The sequence below is a fragment of the Ochlerotatus camptorhynchus genome, unplaced genomic scaffold (genome assembly GCF_037179485.1).
Source record: "Ochlerotatus camptorhynchus isolate MF236.1 unplaced genomic scaffold, CSIRO-AGI_Acam_v1.1 ptg000840l, whole genome shotgun sequence".
Classification (NCBI taxonomy): domain Eukaryota; kingdom Metazoa; phylum Arthropoda; class Insecta; order Diptera; family Culicidae; genus Ochlerotatus; species Ochlerotatus camptorhynchus.
Window position 1 is genome coordinate 638,675 of NW_027041300.1, and position 16,955 is coordinate 655,629.

Here is a 16,955-nt window from a genome sequence, read left to right on the forward strand (position 1 = left end):
TCAATGATCGACATGAATATGACTTAAATTTCCCCTTACTACGCTTCACGCCAGATGATGTCCATACAGTTTTGACCAAATGCATCAAAAAGCCCCGGATTTGACGGAATTCCTCCGAATTTCCTGGAATACTGCGCTCGCTCGCTGGATTAACCGATTTGCTGTATATTCAAACGTTAGCTGTCCGAGAGGACGTTCCCCAGCTTATGGAAAACTGCTGCTATCATACCAATACACAAATCCGGTAGCCGTAACCACGTTGACAATTATCGTGGTATTTCGCTTCTATGCTGCATTAGCAAGGCTTTCGAAACCCTAGTGCACGGAGCACTTTACAGTGTTGTTCAGCCTTTAATATCGGAGTATCAACATGGGTTTGTTCAACATCGTTCTACATCCACGAATCTGATGTGCTATACCAACACACTGTTCCGCGAGGTCGAACTTCGCAATCAGGTTGACTCGGTCTACATTGATTTTTCAAAAGCGTTCGACACGGTACCACACGCGCGTGCTTGTGAAAAACTGAAAGCTATAGGACTCTCCGATTGGATGGTTGACTGGATTCGGTCTTACCTGACGAATCGTAATGCTTTCGTGTCGTTAAACTCTACTCGTTCGGAATCGTTTTCAATCACTTCCGGTGTACCACAGGGCAGTGTGCTGGGACCATTAATTTTCGTATTGTTTGTAAATGATTTGTGTCCACGTATCTCATCATTCAAGCAGGTGTTTGCCGATGGCTTGAAAATCTACAGAATCATCGTTTCCATCCTCGACTGTAAAGGGTGATACGGTCAAAATTTGGTCAATATCAACTTGACGTATTTCTTTCAATTTTGCATTTAAAAAACCTGAACACCCCTCATTTTGAAGGTGTGTGTGTGTAGAATGTTGCTCCTATTTTGATTTTGGAATTCACTCTTCAGTTGTCAAAATGCCGTCCAAGCAAGAAGAGCAGCGTATCAAAATTTTGCTCGCGCATCGCGAAAATCCGAGCTACTCGCACGCAAAGTTGGCTAAATCGCTAAAAGTTGCCAAATCAACCGTTACAAATGTAATTAAAGTGTTTGGGGAACGTTTGTCGACAGCCAGGAAGTCTGGATTGGGGGGAAATCGAAAACCGGAAGCCGCTGAGACGACAAAGAGAGTTGCCGGTAGTTTCAAGCGAAACCCTAACCTCTCTCTCCGAGATGCCGCAAATAAGCTGGGTGTATCGTCTACAACCGTGCATCGAGCCAAACAACGAGCCGGACTATCGACTTACAAGAAGGTAGTGACTCCAAATCGCGATGATAAACAAAATACGACGGCCAAAGCGCGATCCCGGAGGCTGTACACGACGATGCTGACGAAGTTTGACTGCGTGGTAATGGACGACGAAACCTACGTCAAAGCCGACTACAAGCAGTCTCCGGGACAGGAGTTTTATACAGCAAAAGGAAGGGGAAAGGTAGCAGATGTTTTCAAGCACATGAAACTGTCAAAGTTCGCAAAGAAATATCTGGTTTGGCAAGCCATCTGTACCTGAGGCTTGAAAAGCAGCATTTTCATAGCTTCCGGGACTGTCAACCAAGAAATTTACGTGAAAGAGTGTTTGAATAAACGTCTGCTGCCTTTCCTGAAGAAACACGGTTGTTCCGTACTGTTTTGGCCGGATTTGGCATCTTGCCATTACGGTAAAATGACCATGGAGTGGTACGCCGCCAACAACGTGCAGGTGGTTCCCAAGGACAAGAACCCTCCCAACACGCCAGAGCTTAGCCCAATTGAGAAATACTGGGCTATTGTCAAGCGGAACCTAAAGAAGACCAAAAAAACTGCTAAGGGCGAGCAGCAGTTCAAGGCAAACTGGCTTTCTGCGGCGAAGAAGGTGTACAAGGTGGCTGTACAAAATCTGATGGCAGGGGTCAAGCGTAAGGCCCGGCAATTCGGATTTGGAAAAGCGGAAGCCTAACTGAATATTTTTCCTGAATTTTATACTAATTGAACTTGAAAAAGAAATTTAATTTGATTTTTTAAATAAACGATTTCACCGATTTACACGCGTTTTCCCTTGACCAAATTTTGACCGTATCACCCTTTATTGTACTTCAGCGTGATATTGATATTTTGTTGCTATGGTGCAGTGAAAACGAAATGAAAGTCAATATAAAAAAAATGCAAAATAATTTCATTTTCTCGTCGCTTCACCCCTATTACTCACCAGTACACACTGGAATCTGTACCATTGGAACGAGTGTCATCAATTCTTGATCTAGGTTGAGGTTTAACAATCACGTAGCGATGGTTACTTCGAAGGCATATGCTGTTCTCGGTTTCATCCGGCGGTACACTTGGCAGTTCACGGATATCTACGCCCAGAAGACGCTGTACTGTACTCTAGTAAGGAGCCTCCTAGAATATGCAGCTCCCATCTGGGCTCCGTTCCATACCTCACTCGTTTTAAAAGTTGAATGAATACAGAGACTGTTCATCAGATTCACACGAAATCTGCCATGGCATGTGCATGCCATCCCATGCACCTACCTGACTACACCGCTCGTTGTGCATTGATAAACTTAGAAACGTTAAATGAAAGGCGTAAAATGATTCAGCAACTATTCATTTTCGACCTACTTGGCGGAAACATCGATTGTCCTCAATTGCTCCAGGAGATCTCTATGTACCAGGAGATCTCCTCTCATTGCTGTACCGGCACATAGAACCGCCTATGATCAGAACAATCCACTAAATTCCTGCTTGAAAGCCTTCAACGACGTTGGTGTTCAATACGATTCTACTATTTCTAAGAATGTTTTTAAAAATAGAATTTAGAATATGTAGAGTAGTCTGTAAGATTCAATCGAAGACGAAACAACAATAAATAAATAAAAATTCTAAATTAGAAAATGTCTTTGTGGGGTGAAAATGATCAACCCTTCAAAGCTTTCCAGTGCATTTGCATTGCTTTATGAACTTGAATGTCTTGAATCTGGATCAGACGTTAGAATGCTTATGTGAACTGTATATGAGCAAAAATAACAAAATATATTTCTAAAAATTCACAGTTGCGCGTAATTGTAGGCAATTTCTAAAAAAAAATCCAGGAATATGACGAGAATCCTTTATTTTCTTGCTATTGTGAACTTATTTTTCATAATATTTTAAATAAATCAATACTACGTTTATTCAAAAAACTACTTCCAAGCTAATGACAATAGTTGTTGCAGCCCTATAATCATCGTTTGTTTGAATGATTATAATGTAAGCTATCGAACGCCAATAAAATAGAATTAAGATGTTTGCTCTAAAACATTTGTTTATGTCGAGAAAAACTCATCAAAAAAATCATTAAAGTCCATTGATGAAATGCTGTCAAGAATTCTCTTGATATCTATTACCGTAAACTGTATACGAAACAGCTGGAAATGCAAGGCATTTTGATGATTCATGGTATCTTAAAGACAGAGATCAAACATTTTTTATATCTAAAAAACTCGATGATTTTGCATGGAACGAGGCCTAACAAAAGTGTTTCAGTATAAGACTTAAACAATTTATTTATTTATTCATGTTCAAATTCGTAATTAAAAGCATGTACCAGTATTCGGAGTATTGGGGCCTCTCTTAGCTTAGTTGGTAAAGCCGCAGCTAAAATGGCTGGGTTTGATTCCAGGTCCGGTCTAGGAATTTTCCGGGTTGAAAAATTTCTCGACTTCCTAGGGTATAGAGTATCATTGTATTTGCCACACGAAAATACGAAAATGGTACAGGCATCGAAAGCTCTCAATTAATAACTGAGGAAGTGCATCTAGAACACTAAGTTGAGAGCACGCAATACGCTAATATGCGATAAGCAATAAGCTTGAAATGCGAAGAAGAAGAATAACAATAAGTATAGTATATCGAATAAAGGCTTCTGATTGCACAACCAGATAAGGCACGGTATTAGAAAGCTAGAGTTGGTTGGTTGAACTCCTTGTCCGGTCTAGAACTCAGAATGAAAATTTACTCGACTTCCCTGGGCATAGAGTTTCGTTGTGCTTGCCTCATAAAGTATGGGTAAAAGTAAAGTTGGACGCAGGTTTCAATGTTAGGGTGGTTGGCAGCATGAATTTTGTTTCATTGAGTGCTCAAAAAAGTCCGGGCTGCGAAAAATACTCATTTTTGTTTTGCTGAGTAGCTGTCATTCTTGGGAAAATGTTTAAAAATTTCAATTTTGGTTTTAAAAAAGTGTTAATTGAAGGTGCATTAAGTGACAATTGTCAAATACCTCCCTTTCCGTTGCATCAGGTGACATTTGTTTCAACTAACACATTGCAACGCTCAACTAAGTTTTTTCGCCTTTTTGTTCCTCTACAGGTTTTATCCCTCTAAATTGAGATGATGGAGTCGAGTTTCGAACGCCTTTGGATACGGTTGTGTATTAAGTGTGTTTTCTGTTTTGTGCGTGCATTCGCTTTCATAGTTTTCGGCTGCATTTGTCGGATTAGCGCTGGCACTCTGCCTCCCGGACGGTTATGCGTGTGTGAGTGGTGGTTTTCTCGCTTTCCGAGAAGTTTTAGAATCGAGAAAGAAAACATGATTCATCATGTTTGCAAGCAACAGAAGATTTAACGCTATCTGCGTTGTTTGATTTTTTCTCCCGGTCCAGAAATTTGTGGCATCGCGAGTGATAATTTAAATTTTAGTTTATTTATTTACGCGGTGATGATGTTGGTTCACTCGCAACTATTTTTGAAAAAATTAAGTGTTTTCGAACGAAAGTGTACCATAAGTGCTTCTGAACGTGTTTCGCAGTTGGGTGTGGTGAAATTCGTGCATTCCCGTTTGATTTTGGAAATCCGTATCACAAAATTGCCCACCGATTCCTTTTTTTGCCGTTCGACGACGACGGGTGTGCTTTCATGAGAGTGACGTTTATTGGATCCGTTTCTTTGCAAGGGTGTTTTTTTTTGTAACTAGCGTAAGTGTGCCTGCGATTTGCATTGAGTGTCGGAGATTGTGAGTTAGCTGACGGATGTCTCGCTGGATATGCCCAAGTCTGGACGGGCGGTAGCTCGTGGCCGTGAACGGTTCCTGGGGAAAGCACTAGATGCGAACCTCCTCCCAGATCACCATGGCAATACAGGAAGTATCACAACAAAGGTGGAGGTGCCGGGCAAAGGTGTTTATCCTAGACAAATGGTAAGTTACAAATTCTCTGTTGTCGTTGTCGTAGGCGCCGTCGTAGTCGCTGTCGTAATCGCCGTCGTAGTCGTAGGCAGTACCGTTAGTATATTTAAAATTAACCACTATCCGCTGAAAATATGAATTATTGCGTATTTCTGCTGTTCATTACATTGCAAGTGAAATTCGAGAACGTAATTTCATTTGAATAGCTTGTTTAACCAGGTCTTAAACAACATAGTTCATAGTCATAGCTTGTTATAATTGTCTGAACCATGCGTAAAGAGAAAATCGAAACATTGAACGTCGCGTGAAAGTGGATCTTAATGAAGGCCTAAGTACTCTTTCGTAGCTTTTAGTTTTAGGATTTCAAAGATCGTCGGTTGCAGTGGCTTGCTTACTGAGGAGAAAATCGCGGTCCCAGATCCTTTCATATTAAAAATATTAAAATATCACTTGTTTATCGTGTATTTTGAAAAACTTTTCGTTGTCGTCGGTGCCGGGTTTGAATAGTTATAAAAACTTGAGTAACGCTATAATGTGATATGAGAGGCTCGGTGGCCTTATAGCAACCGTTTTTTGCTTACTGAGCAGAACATCATGAGTCTAATCTCGAGCCCATCCACATTCAAGATTCGTCAATGATTAAAAAGGAGCTCGTCTGCCTAGTGGCAAACGTTTTTGCTTACTGAGCAGAAGACTGTGGGTTCAATTCCAAGCTCCTTCGCGTTATACGATCGTTAGGACATCAATTCAGCTTTTCGTTTACCAAAACGAATTCTGCTGCTAACCCAACCCTCTTACCCAATATCACTGTGATTCCTCGTGGAAGTGCAAAGGACTCCTCGGCTTCCATCAAAGCGAGTGTCACGTCAACACATTCCTACCCATTCCTTTCTTGACCTGCGTTCAGGCGCCGCTGGCGCTGGTATTGCCTAATTCGAGATCACCAGTTTTTACACATTGAGGATTGATTGGATCCCAAGCATCGTTTATTGGTTCTCTGTGTAATTACAGCTGGTCTGGCAATAACAGAGTAGCAACCGTGGGCGGTCAATCATGCTCATGCTCATGCTCATGCTCTACAGGTTTTATCCCTCTAAATTGAGAAGATCATTTTAAAACTTACTAAATACGCGTTAATCAAGTATTGGACTACTGTATGATTGAAACTTTCAGTACATTATTAATGGTGTAGATTAGCATCGATAATGTATTGGAGCGGGGCTTACTGTGTGTGAACATATCTTCGGAATGCTTGCGTCCTTGAAATCGGCTATTGGAGCTACGGTAAAGTTATAACCTTCTAACTCCCGGTTTCAAGCTTCTTGCATTCATAAGAAATTATTGCAGGCAGATTTTATCCATAATACTACTGCTAAACAGTCAGAGTTAGATTTCAAACACAGACAGACAGAGTAAGACTACAATCCTAGTCTTACCATTAAAAGATTAATATATAAACTCTACTGTTCAAAATGAGTTTTACAATTCATGTTATAGTAAATTTATCTAAAAGGAGATAAAAACCGGATGTATTAACATTACATCTACTATAGATCCTAAAGATTGCAAAATTTTACCACGCAAAATAATGCGTAGAATTTATTGTGAAACCCTTTTCACCATTAGGGATCATGTACTTATTACATGAGATTTAAAAAAAAAACTTAATTTTTTTTTTAAATGAAGCAGGAAATCTCAGAAATACTTTACGAAATCATGAAGAAACATTAATAATACAGAACATGTTAATGTTTGACGATAGATTATACTAAGGCGGAGCTGTAATAGAAAAATTCCTTGAAAATATTACGAAATAACTGTATGGTCCCTAATTTTTCCACTGAGGCAAATAAACTTAAGAATTTCATAAGGCATCACTTATAAACCTGATCAATTTTCGATTCTTAATGCAGTGTTTGTGGAAACGTCTAGTACATGCGCAACTACCCTACTAGCTCAAGAGGTACATCTATCCTCACAGAGATGTCACAACAGTAGTATTCACAAGTGTCTCTTTCTGCTGTGTACTGTTTTGTATTGTATTTGACAAATAAAATTATAGTTCGTATGCCTCCGCCATGACAGAACGGCCAATCCCCAACAAACAATTCAAAGTCACAAATAAGCATACACATTGAATAAATGCTGTATAACAGTGTACAATGCTGAATAAAACAGGATGTAGAATTATGTGCTGGAAAAAGCTCTTTGAGATCGATAGATGCGGCTTTATTCCGCCGTTTGCTCTGATATGATTAACTTACTTATAAAATGCTTTATAAACGTTGACTGTCTTCCTGATTCAGAACCAGAAGTTTGATCTAATAACAAACTGAATAAGTGTAATTTGCACTTACATTGTCGCTTTAATTCGACTGTTTTCAATTTATTTAAAAACATGCTGTATTAGACGTCTAATAAATGTTCTTCAGCTTCATTATTAGTTTTCATTGCATTGCTTTACAATATTGCTGAATAAAGGTGAATACAGTCAGCATAATAGGTCATATACCATTATGCGTCCATGTTGAAATCACATGATTTGTAAATGCTTTATAAACGACGTATTAGATTCATTATTCGACAACACTGATTCAGTCTAACAACAAGACGAAATCATTAGAGTAGTGGTTACCGTTTCCGCTTTCCAAGTAGAAGGTTGTGAGTTCAATCCCAAGCTCAACTCTTTTTTATTTGTGTTCTACATCTAATTCATTTAAATAGTTATTATCAATCACATGACTCATGACAATGAATGCGTAGATCTAGTTTGAACAATAACCGAGCATCCTTTCCTTGGACTTGGAGAGGTGAAGAGGTAACATTGGTCTCATGTAAAACAACGATGAATGTACTAATTATTCCCACAGCTAGAGTTGCGATCGGGAGTGCTGATAGGTATTCACTTTCAAGCAAGCTTTTTTTGATTATTGAGCTGCCCATATGATGAATTCAAGGATAGCTCAGATGACAAGGCAAGCGGTTGGTGATGGACAGATAGATGCATGGTTCGAATCCCATGCCACGACATGTATATGTATGTAAAAATAAATACTATGTGCGTGGTGTGGTGCGTGCTACGTCAGAAATAATGAAAACAATCACTTTCACTAAAGAAACACCCTTCGCCTGTTCCCGTCTCTTATTTTTCGGGTTAATTTCCCCACAGTTTAATAATGTCTAATTAAACGTTACTTCACATAAGAATCAAGCGTATACAGAGCATCACTGTTTTGTTTTAATTAAGAGGAAGCAGTGATGTCTAATAAACGCTGAATAATCAAAAAATTATCGTATAAACTCTGTTACAACTCATATAAAGGGTTATACGGTCAAAATTTGGTCAATATCAACTTGACGTATTTCTTTCAATTTTGCATTTAAAAAACCTGAACACCCCTCATTTTGAAGGTGTGTGTGTGTAGAATGTTGCTCCTATTTTGATTTTGGAATTTACTCTTCAGTTGTCAAAATGCCGTCCAAGCAAGAAGAGCAGCGTATCAAAATTTTGCTCGCGCATCGCGAAAATCCGAGCTACTCGCACGCAAAGTTGGCTAAATCGCTAAAAGTTGCCAAATCAACCGTTACAAATGTAATTAAAGTGTTTGGGGAACGTTTGTCGACAGCCAGGAAGTCTGGATCGGGGGGAAATCGAAAACCGGAAGCCGCTGAGACGACAAAGAGAGTTGCCGGTAGTTTCAAGCGAAACCCTAACCTCTCTCTCCGAGATGCCGCAAATAAGCTGGGTGTATCGTCTACAACCGTGCATCGAGCCAAAAAACGAGCCGGACTATCGACTTACAAGAAGGTAGTGACTCCAAATCGCGATGATAAACAAAATGCGACGGCCAAAGCGCGATCCCGGAGGCTGTACACGACGATGCTGACGAAGTTTGACTGCGTGGTAATGGACGACGAAACCTACGTCAAAGCCGACTACAAGCAGCTTCCGGGACAGGAGTTTTATACGGCAAAAGAAAGGGGAAAGGTAGCAGATGTTTTCAAGCACATGAAACTGTCAAAGTTCGCAAAGAAATATCTGGTTTGGCAAGCCATCTGTACCTGTGGCTTGAAAAGCAGCATTTTCATAGCTTCCGGGACTGTCAACCAAGAAATTTACGTGAAAGAGTGTTTGAATAAACGTCTGCTGCCTTTCCTGAAGAAACACGGTTGTTCCGTACTGTTTTGGCCGGATTTGGCATCTTGCCATTACGGTAAAAAGGCCATGGAGTGGTACGCCGCCAACAACGTGCAGGTGGTTCCCAAGGACAAGAACCCTCCCAACACGCCAGAGAATAACGCGATACACTGCTACAAGGATTCCGCTCCATTTCCAGCTACGATGGTGTGGCCTTCAAGGTAGCCATCTAGCTGAGCATGTACGTTCTTGACTCACCGTGGACTAGGACAGTTCTGTTCAGGGAACATGCTCACTCCAAAAGGCGAGTGGGTATGCCGGATACATGTGCAGTTATCGTGGTTGTCGCTCATCTTCGTGTTATATTCGTAATATTCATCTCATCAATATCCGTTTCATCAATGGAAAACCGTTGGTTTTGAGGGGGGAGTATGTTTGTGTAAACGTCTAGTACATGCGCAACTACCCTACTAGCTCAAGAGGTACATCTATTCTCACACAGATGTCGCAACAGTAGTATTCACAAGTGTTTCTTTCTGTTGTGTACTGTTTTGTATTGGCAAATCAACGTTGGCACTCGTGGAGAATAGAAGAACTATGAAAGTGATGATGGTCTCAACATTTTCCATGGGGAGGTATACGAATGCAATCTTTTTTTTTTTTTCCTTTGGTTTGTTTTTTCCGTCGATCTTGTTTTCCGTGCTGAGCACCAATGCTACCGACGTGCCAGGAAGGCAGATCCCACACCTAGACCCTACCTATCGACCCATCAACTCATGAACCGGGGACCAACGGCTTTACTTCCCATCCGAAAGAAGGCGTGATCAGAGATGTTATGCCTCAGAACATCCCTGCGGCGCCGACTGGGATTGAACCCAGGCCTGCTGGGATGAGAGGTAATCACGCTTACCACTACACCACCGGCGCCGTTACGAATGCAATGTACAGTGGTAGAAATTTTTCTAAGCTTTTCCAGGAAAAACTTCTCGAATATGAGGAAAATTGATGATAATTTTACTCAGTCAGAATCCTCTCTCGGTTTTTTGGTTTTTCTCGTTTTGCAAATCCACTTTTTGCAAAATTATGTCGAACTCAACTCAATTTTGAGTCGATCTCATCCGTGTAAATCTCTTAAGATTATACCTTCGAATAACACTGTATTTAATTGAGTGATGACCTATTTATTAATGCCTACTGTGCAAAATGCATTTTTCAAACAGGTCCACATTGGGGTGAGGAAGCTGTCCCGCTTACCACTGCACCACCGGCGCCAGCATGTTTCCATCACTGGAATATATTGTTTTTGAATTTTGATACGTGTTAAAGTTATGTTTAATGCTCCAATTTCGGGTAGTTTGCGAGAAATACTTCTCCTAAAATTTAAAAGAGTATTGAACCCTTTACAACGTCGGCGTATTAAAAATGATCACGGCAGCACGCTGACCCAGAATCATCGGCGGTGGTGGCGTACACCAAGTACACCTGCATCAATAAAATTTGCATCCATTTGTGACCGTTTGTAAGAGTCTCAAGAAATTTGGTTCTAATTCTAAGGTGATGAAGTGACTACAAACTGATATTAGGATGTCACTTAAAATTCAATTTATTTACAAACTAGTAGAAATCGTTATTTGAATTTGCCAAGGATCATAAAAAACAAAAAAATGAACCGATGGGGATGACGACGACTTCTGAATACGTCGTAATGAACAACCAGGAACAGCCTGAATGATAAGCTACGCGAACAAATACAATAAATATCCAGAATTTACTAATAACTATAATAAACATAGTGAAATTGCTGTTTGACCAATGAGCAACAGAATGGGTACTTACCTATGATGGAGTGAACTCTAACGCTTAGTTGCGTTCGCACGACGAGGGAATTTTTGCGGCTGAAACGAAACAAGAAAGAAGATGGGACACTTTAGTGACCAAACAAGCATAAACAAAATATTTACTCTTACAAACACACTAGTGAGCTCATAAACGGAGGTCACTGCCATTCATTCGTACAAATTGTGAATGTATTGCGTCACCGACATTGTGTTAACATTTTAATTAAAACAACGATTTTACTTAAGATATTTCTATTATGATTCCCATCAATTTCACCCCAGGAAATCATTAGCAAAACTGTCACATGGACGACAAGAAGACAGAAATCCAGATCACATCGCACCGCATCGCATTGCTGTCTAGAGAGACACTTTTCCCAGTGCCACGAATGCGTGGAACCGTAACAAATGCTAGTGGGACACTTTTTAACATTTTATAATTGAGTTTTTACCCGTCCATAATTGAAAGAATAAATTTTCTTCCGGCAATTTTGCTCCTCTTGCAAGCTATAGACTAAGTTGCTGCTGTGGCTACTTCTGCTGCTACCTTCTCCATAGGTAAGGTATGAAACAGAGAAGGAGATGTTATAAATTTGACTTGACCGGTTTTGGTTGGCAATGGCTTTGATCAACAGTGTTTCCATATATGGGTAAAATCGGTTTTATTGATGCCTAATGAATTATTATTTATGCCTATTAGTACACTTTAATTCAATAAACATTGAGGGAAAGACAACATACGATCGAAAAGTCTGGCAACACTGTACGGCCACCCGAAACCGGAATGCAATCAAAAGCCACTCAAAGCACGTAAAGCGATGGTAGTTAGCATTTTTTTCCAAAGTTCCCTAGCTTCTAGCTTCCACCGAGTCCGCGCACCCACAGTTGCAGCAGCAAATGAGCAAAAAACAGGTAAGTTGGTACAAACTCATCATCAGCCCGCAACACAGCGCGCTGCAATGTGCCTTGTACCCTCCGAGAAGGACCCAGCAGTCCCAGAGATGAAAAAAAACATGAGAAATGGTTTCCACTCGGCAGCAGCGACGATTCCTAGCACCTACCAGATCGTCAGATCTTAACAAGTCACACGGTCAAGGGCGTGGTAAGGTTTTGCTACGAATCAACGCATGCATCTAAATGCAGGATGAATTAGAGAAATAGTTTGAAGAAATTGCATTCTATTTAAATATGGTCACATTTTTGTATACTGCTATTTGAAGAGCAGGTCATTTTTTCACCTTATTCGATGTGGATTCAATTATGTTTGGTTTCGGATAACAGCTTTGGAAGCTACTGGATTTCAGGATGTTCTAACATTTGAACCTCAGATAGCCTAGTCGGTAAGGGCCCGGTATTACCAAGGCAAGCCTGGGGAACTGAGTTCAAATCCCAGTCCAGTCTAGGACAGATTTCGGGTTGGAAATTTGCTCGGCTTCACAACCTCATGTTTCCACAGATTTCAGCTCTTCTGCACACCTACAAATAATTATTTTTACACGTGACGGAATCCATCTTTGACATAAAAGATGAGACGTAAACAAACATGTTATGTAATATTAAGTGCTCCGAGACTGAAAAGTTCGTTGCTCGGCGAAAAGTACGTTTGATTGAGCTATATTTCACGTTAATCTGTAATCTCCTCTGTTTGTATGAATCTTTTTTTTTACCTTTGTAATTGGAATGTTTAAGTTCCAAAAAAGGTTCTTTTAGTTTAATTTATTCAGTTTTTTATATTCAGTTTGGTGATATTATCACCATTAAAAACATCCACTCATCTAAGTTATTGGTTTAAACTTCGTATTTGCATGTTTCAATAAACTTATATTCACTGCTAGAGGTAATACATCTGGCGACGCTTGTTCAATGATTCTTTTACGTTCGCTAGCAAAGAAGTGGAGTCGAAGTGATTTTGTTGGTGTTTTATTTTGTTCATCAAGAGATTTGACCATCAGTTATTATTAAATTTTGTGTATTCGATTACGTGAAATTGTGGAAGGCTACGAAGAACACAAGTAAGTAAATGCAGTGAACGTTTTTTTCCCAGGAAATATACGATGTCAAATCATGAAATACTTGCTTTAAATTTTCGGATGGCTTGTGTGTGAATGTATGTGTGATGATTATTGAAGAATATTTCAAAAACAAGAAGAATCTGAATTGAGTGATGGTGTCTTGAGCCTTAAACTTGACGCATTTCTTTTAATCGAGCATTTAAAACACCTGAATACCCCTCATTTTGTAAGTGTGTGCGTGCAGATTGAAGCCTCTATTTTGATTTTAACATTTACTCTTCAGTTATCCAAATAGCGTCCAAGCAATAGGAGCATACAATTTTGGTACGTTGAGTTAGAAAAATCGGTAAAAGTTGCCAAATCAACTGTCACCAATGTAATCAAAATGTCCAGGGAACATTTGTCGGCAGACAGGTAGCCTGGATCGGGGAAAATCGAACGCCGGAAGCCGCAGTGACGACAAACAGAGTGGCCTGCGGTTTCAAGCGGAACCCCAGGGAGTGTCGTCTACAACCGTACATTGAGCCAAAGAACGAGTCGGACTGTCGACTTAGCGACTCCAAATCGTGGCGATAAACAAAACACGATCCCGGAAGCTGTACACGACGATGCTGACGAAGTTCAATTGGGTGATAATGGACGACGAAACCTACGTCAAGGCAGACTTTAAACAGCTTCCTGGGCTGCAGTATTATACGGTAACCGGAAGGGGAAAGGTGGCAAACATGTTCAAGCATATGAAACTATCGAAGTTCCCTAAGAAAGGTCTGGTTTGACAGGTTATCTGTACCTGCGACTTAAAAAACGACATTTTCATTGTCACCGGGAACGTCAACCAAGAAATTTACGTGAACGAGTATTTGGAAAAAGGTCTGCTGCCTTTGCTGAAGCAATTCGATTTTACGGTGCTGTTTTGGCCGGATTTGGCATCCTGCCATTACGGAAAAAGGCCTTGGAGTTGTAAGAAAAACTTCCATGCGCTGTCAAAAGAAGCTTTCGAAGGTAAATCAAAACAATTGCTGAAAGTCGGAAGACGATACCAGGGGAAGCCAGAGCCGGCGCCGTTGGTGTAGTGATAAGCGTGACTGCTTTCTCATCCCAATGCAATTGCAATGGGTCTGGGTTCAATCCCAGCCGAGGTCGGTGGGATTTTTCTGAGGCATAAAAATCTCTGGTCACGTCTTCCTTCGGAATGTGTGCGATATCTTACGCAGGTGTGGAAGCTGCCTGGCACAAGATTGCGGAACAGATACCGACGTTAAATAGAGGAAAGAAAAAGAAGAAGAAGAAGGAGGAGGAGAAAAATAATAAGAAGGGGTAGTCAGAGTTCTTCATGTATCGTTTAACAGAAAGTAAAAAATACATTCTGATAGAGCTATCTTAATACATGATAAACTACGTTTTTCAAATGCGGGGAATACCCGACAAAATCTATAACCTGTTTTCATATTGCAGGGACGCCAAAAAAGCCGGGTAGCCCAATGATCGAGTTCCGTTTTTTAAATTGTGGTGTGTGAACAGACTTTTCTTTATTTAATTATTTGATCTACATCAATACGCTTTGCCCCAATCATGGATTACCATTCAAAAAAAAAATTTTTTTTTTGTAACTACAAGTTTACAATTTGCAGAGCTGGTTGGAAATGCTATGCTAATCCAACATGAAGCTTAAGTGTGGAAATTTATTAGCTATAGAATGTTCTGAATAGGGTAGGTAGATAGTTCCGCTATATTAAGGCAGTGTGAAAATTGAATAGAAGTTGAAAAAGAGTAAAGGGCCATTAATGCAACAGTACTAGTCAAACGCACACTCCTTTACCTAATCGATACATTAACGGATGAGGCGACTTGAAGTTTTTCTTCAAGACCACAGACAATATAGTGCGCGTTTGAATTGCTCCATACAATCTCGGTACTTCGGCACCAGCTTCGTGACACGTATGCAAGCAGAGTTGCGACCTATCACAATCACCATCATCAAACAGCTGACGGTAGTAACGCTGTGTACATTCCTATCAATGTGCTCGTCGAAGCTCTCTCCATGACCATCCATCAAGCTGACGAAAGAAGCAAAAAGCAACTGGTGAATGTCGTCTTCTGTTGTGATCTATCACCGATCTGGTCATTCCTGACAATCACGACACTCATCTGTGCTCGTTTTGAAGCAGTTGCTTATGTGAGTGTGTTGGTGAGTGAGCCCAACAGCTTCCGTTTAATGTTGCCTGCTTTGTTTGTAACTCACACACTCGCGCCTGCCGAGACGAACTTGGATTGCGTAGGCATTGTTTTCATTTTCTTCTGTCGTTTCGCTTTTTCTCAAGTCTTCACTGTTTTCGTTGTGCTTTTAATTATCAGCAGCGAGTGTAAAGATTTGCTTGTGAGCAGCGACCATTACTGGTGATTGTTGTTTGCCATGGCTCTAACTCTCACTGCGTGACAAAACGATCTGTCAGCGATAGTCGGTTGATGCGAAGACGAGTGTCACGTGAGTGTCATGATATTTTGCATCACTGTATGTAAGCTGTTAATGGCGCATCAAGACATCGGGTTACCTAATCACTGCTCTGCAATCAACATTGGTCAATAATAACGAAAAAGTATCGCTTTTCTCCGCATGCGCAAAAGTATGTTTGTCTAAAATAGAAGTGTTAATGTTATCAGCGTTTGTTCCATTGAGAAGCTTAGACGGTGTAACCGGGGTTGAATGCCACAATGCAGTTGTACTTTGCTATGAGGTAATCAAAGATAGCGTATTCAGTATTCCATCTACTTTACATTTCAGATCGGCCGAATCATGTTCAATGATAGTGGAATGTTGCGATATTTTAATCTCATTCTGGTTGCTCACTGGGTGTTTGAAAAATCGCACCAAACAGTCGTCGCAACGTTTTGCCATAGTATTTCGCATGAAATCGCCTTACATAGCTCCCATCGCACTCAGCACAAAAATCATTCCCGTGGATGTGTTGTAGGCACTTTTTGCAACTCATTGTTTCCTGTAGAAAACAGATTTTTTTTACAACAAATGGACTACGGAACAAGTTTTTGAAGTTTCTGCTTCTATTTAGATATACAGCTTTCTTTTTGTTTCCCTTGGTTTGTTTTCCGTGCTGAGTACCAATACTTCCGGCGCCAGAGAGGCAGCTCCCACACCTGGACACTACCTATCGACCCATTACATGAACCGGGGACCAACGGCTCTACTTCCCTTCCGAAGGAAGGCGTGATCAGAGATGTTATCCCTCAGAACATCCCAGCGGCTTTGACTGGGATTGAAACCAGGCCTGCTGGGGTGAGAGGCAATCACGCTTACCACTACACCACCGGCGCCACAAGATATACAGCATCCAACAGTTGATTTATATGAAGCACAAGTTCTCGGACAAATTAATACAAGTTAGACGATTAACTATGCATAGTAAGAATAATTTTAAACGAACACCCAACCGGGGGATGTAAAATTCGCTTACAATTATGTGGGATTCATCATCAGAGCATATTAGTGGAGACCGCATGAACCGAGGATGCGATATTCCGAGCTGCAGTCCAATTCAAGAAAATGGAGAAAGAAAAATGTGGAGTGTATTAGTGCGTGAAATTATTCATAAAAAAGTGCCGACTGGGGGACTCGAACCACGAACGTTACAATTGTCAGACCTGTGCTTTCTCCACTGCTCTCTCGATGTTTCGGGATATTGATAGGCTAAAAGCAAACAAGAGGGCTCATTTCCTCGCATACTCGACTTCGTTCTGCTGTAGAGAATCGAGGCAAGTTTGTGCGTTGTTTTACCATGTTTGGATAGGTGGATA

The 16,955-nt window shown here is 40.6% G+C and overlaps 2 protein-coding genes across 7 annotated transcripts in view; one reads left to right on the forward strand and one right to left on the reverse strand.

Annotated features, from left to right (window-relative positions):
* LOC135715273 (band 7 protein AGAP004871) overlaps positions 1 to 16,955 on the forward strand; it is a 609,777-nt gene that overhangs the window by 438,748 nt on the left and 154,074 nt on the right. The window lies entirely within an intron of this gene.
* Fhos (Formin homology 2 domain containing) overlaps positions 1 to 16,955 on the reverse strand; it is a 290,675-nt gene that overhangs the window by 86,621 nt on the left and 187,099 nt on the right. For all 6 annotated transcript variants that reach the window (XR_010519023.1, XM_065238599.1, XM_065238600.1 and 3 more), the window contains one exon: positions 11,132 to 11,190. Coding sequence is in view for 5 of the 6 variants with exons in the window: in XM_065238599.1 (XP_065094671.1) it covers positions 11,132 to 11,190 (59 nt within the window). In the remaining variant the exon portion in view is untranslated. The remainder of the gene's footprint in view (positions 1 to 11,131; positions 11,191 to 16,955) is intronic.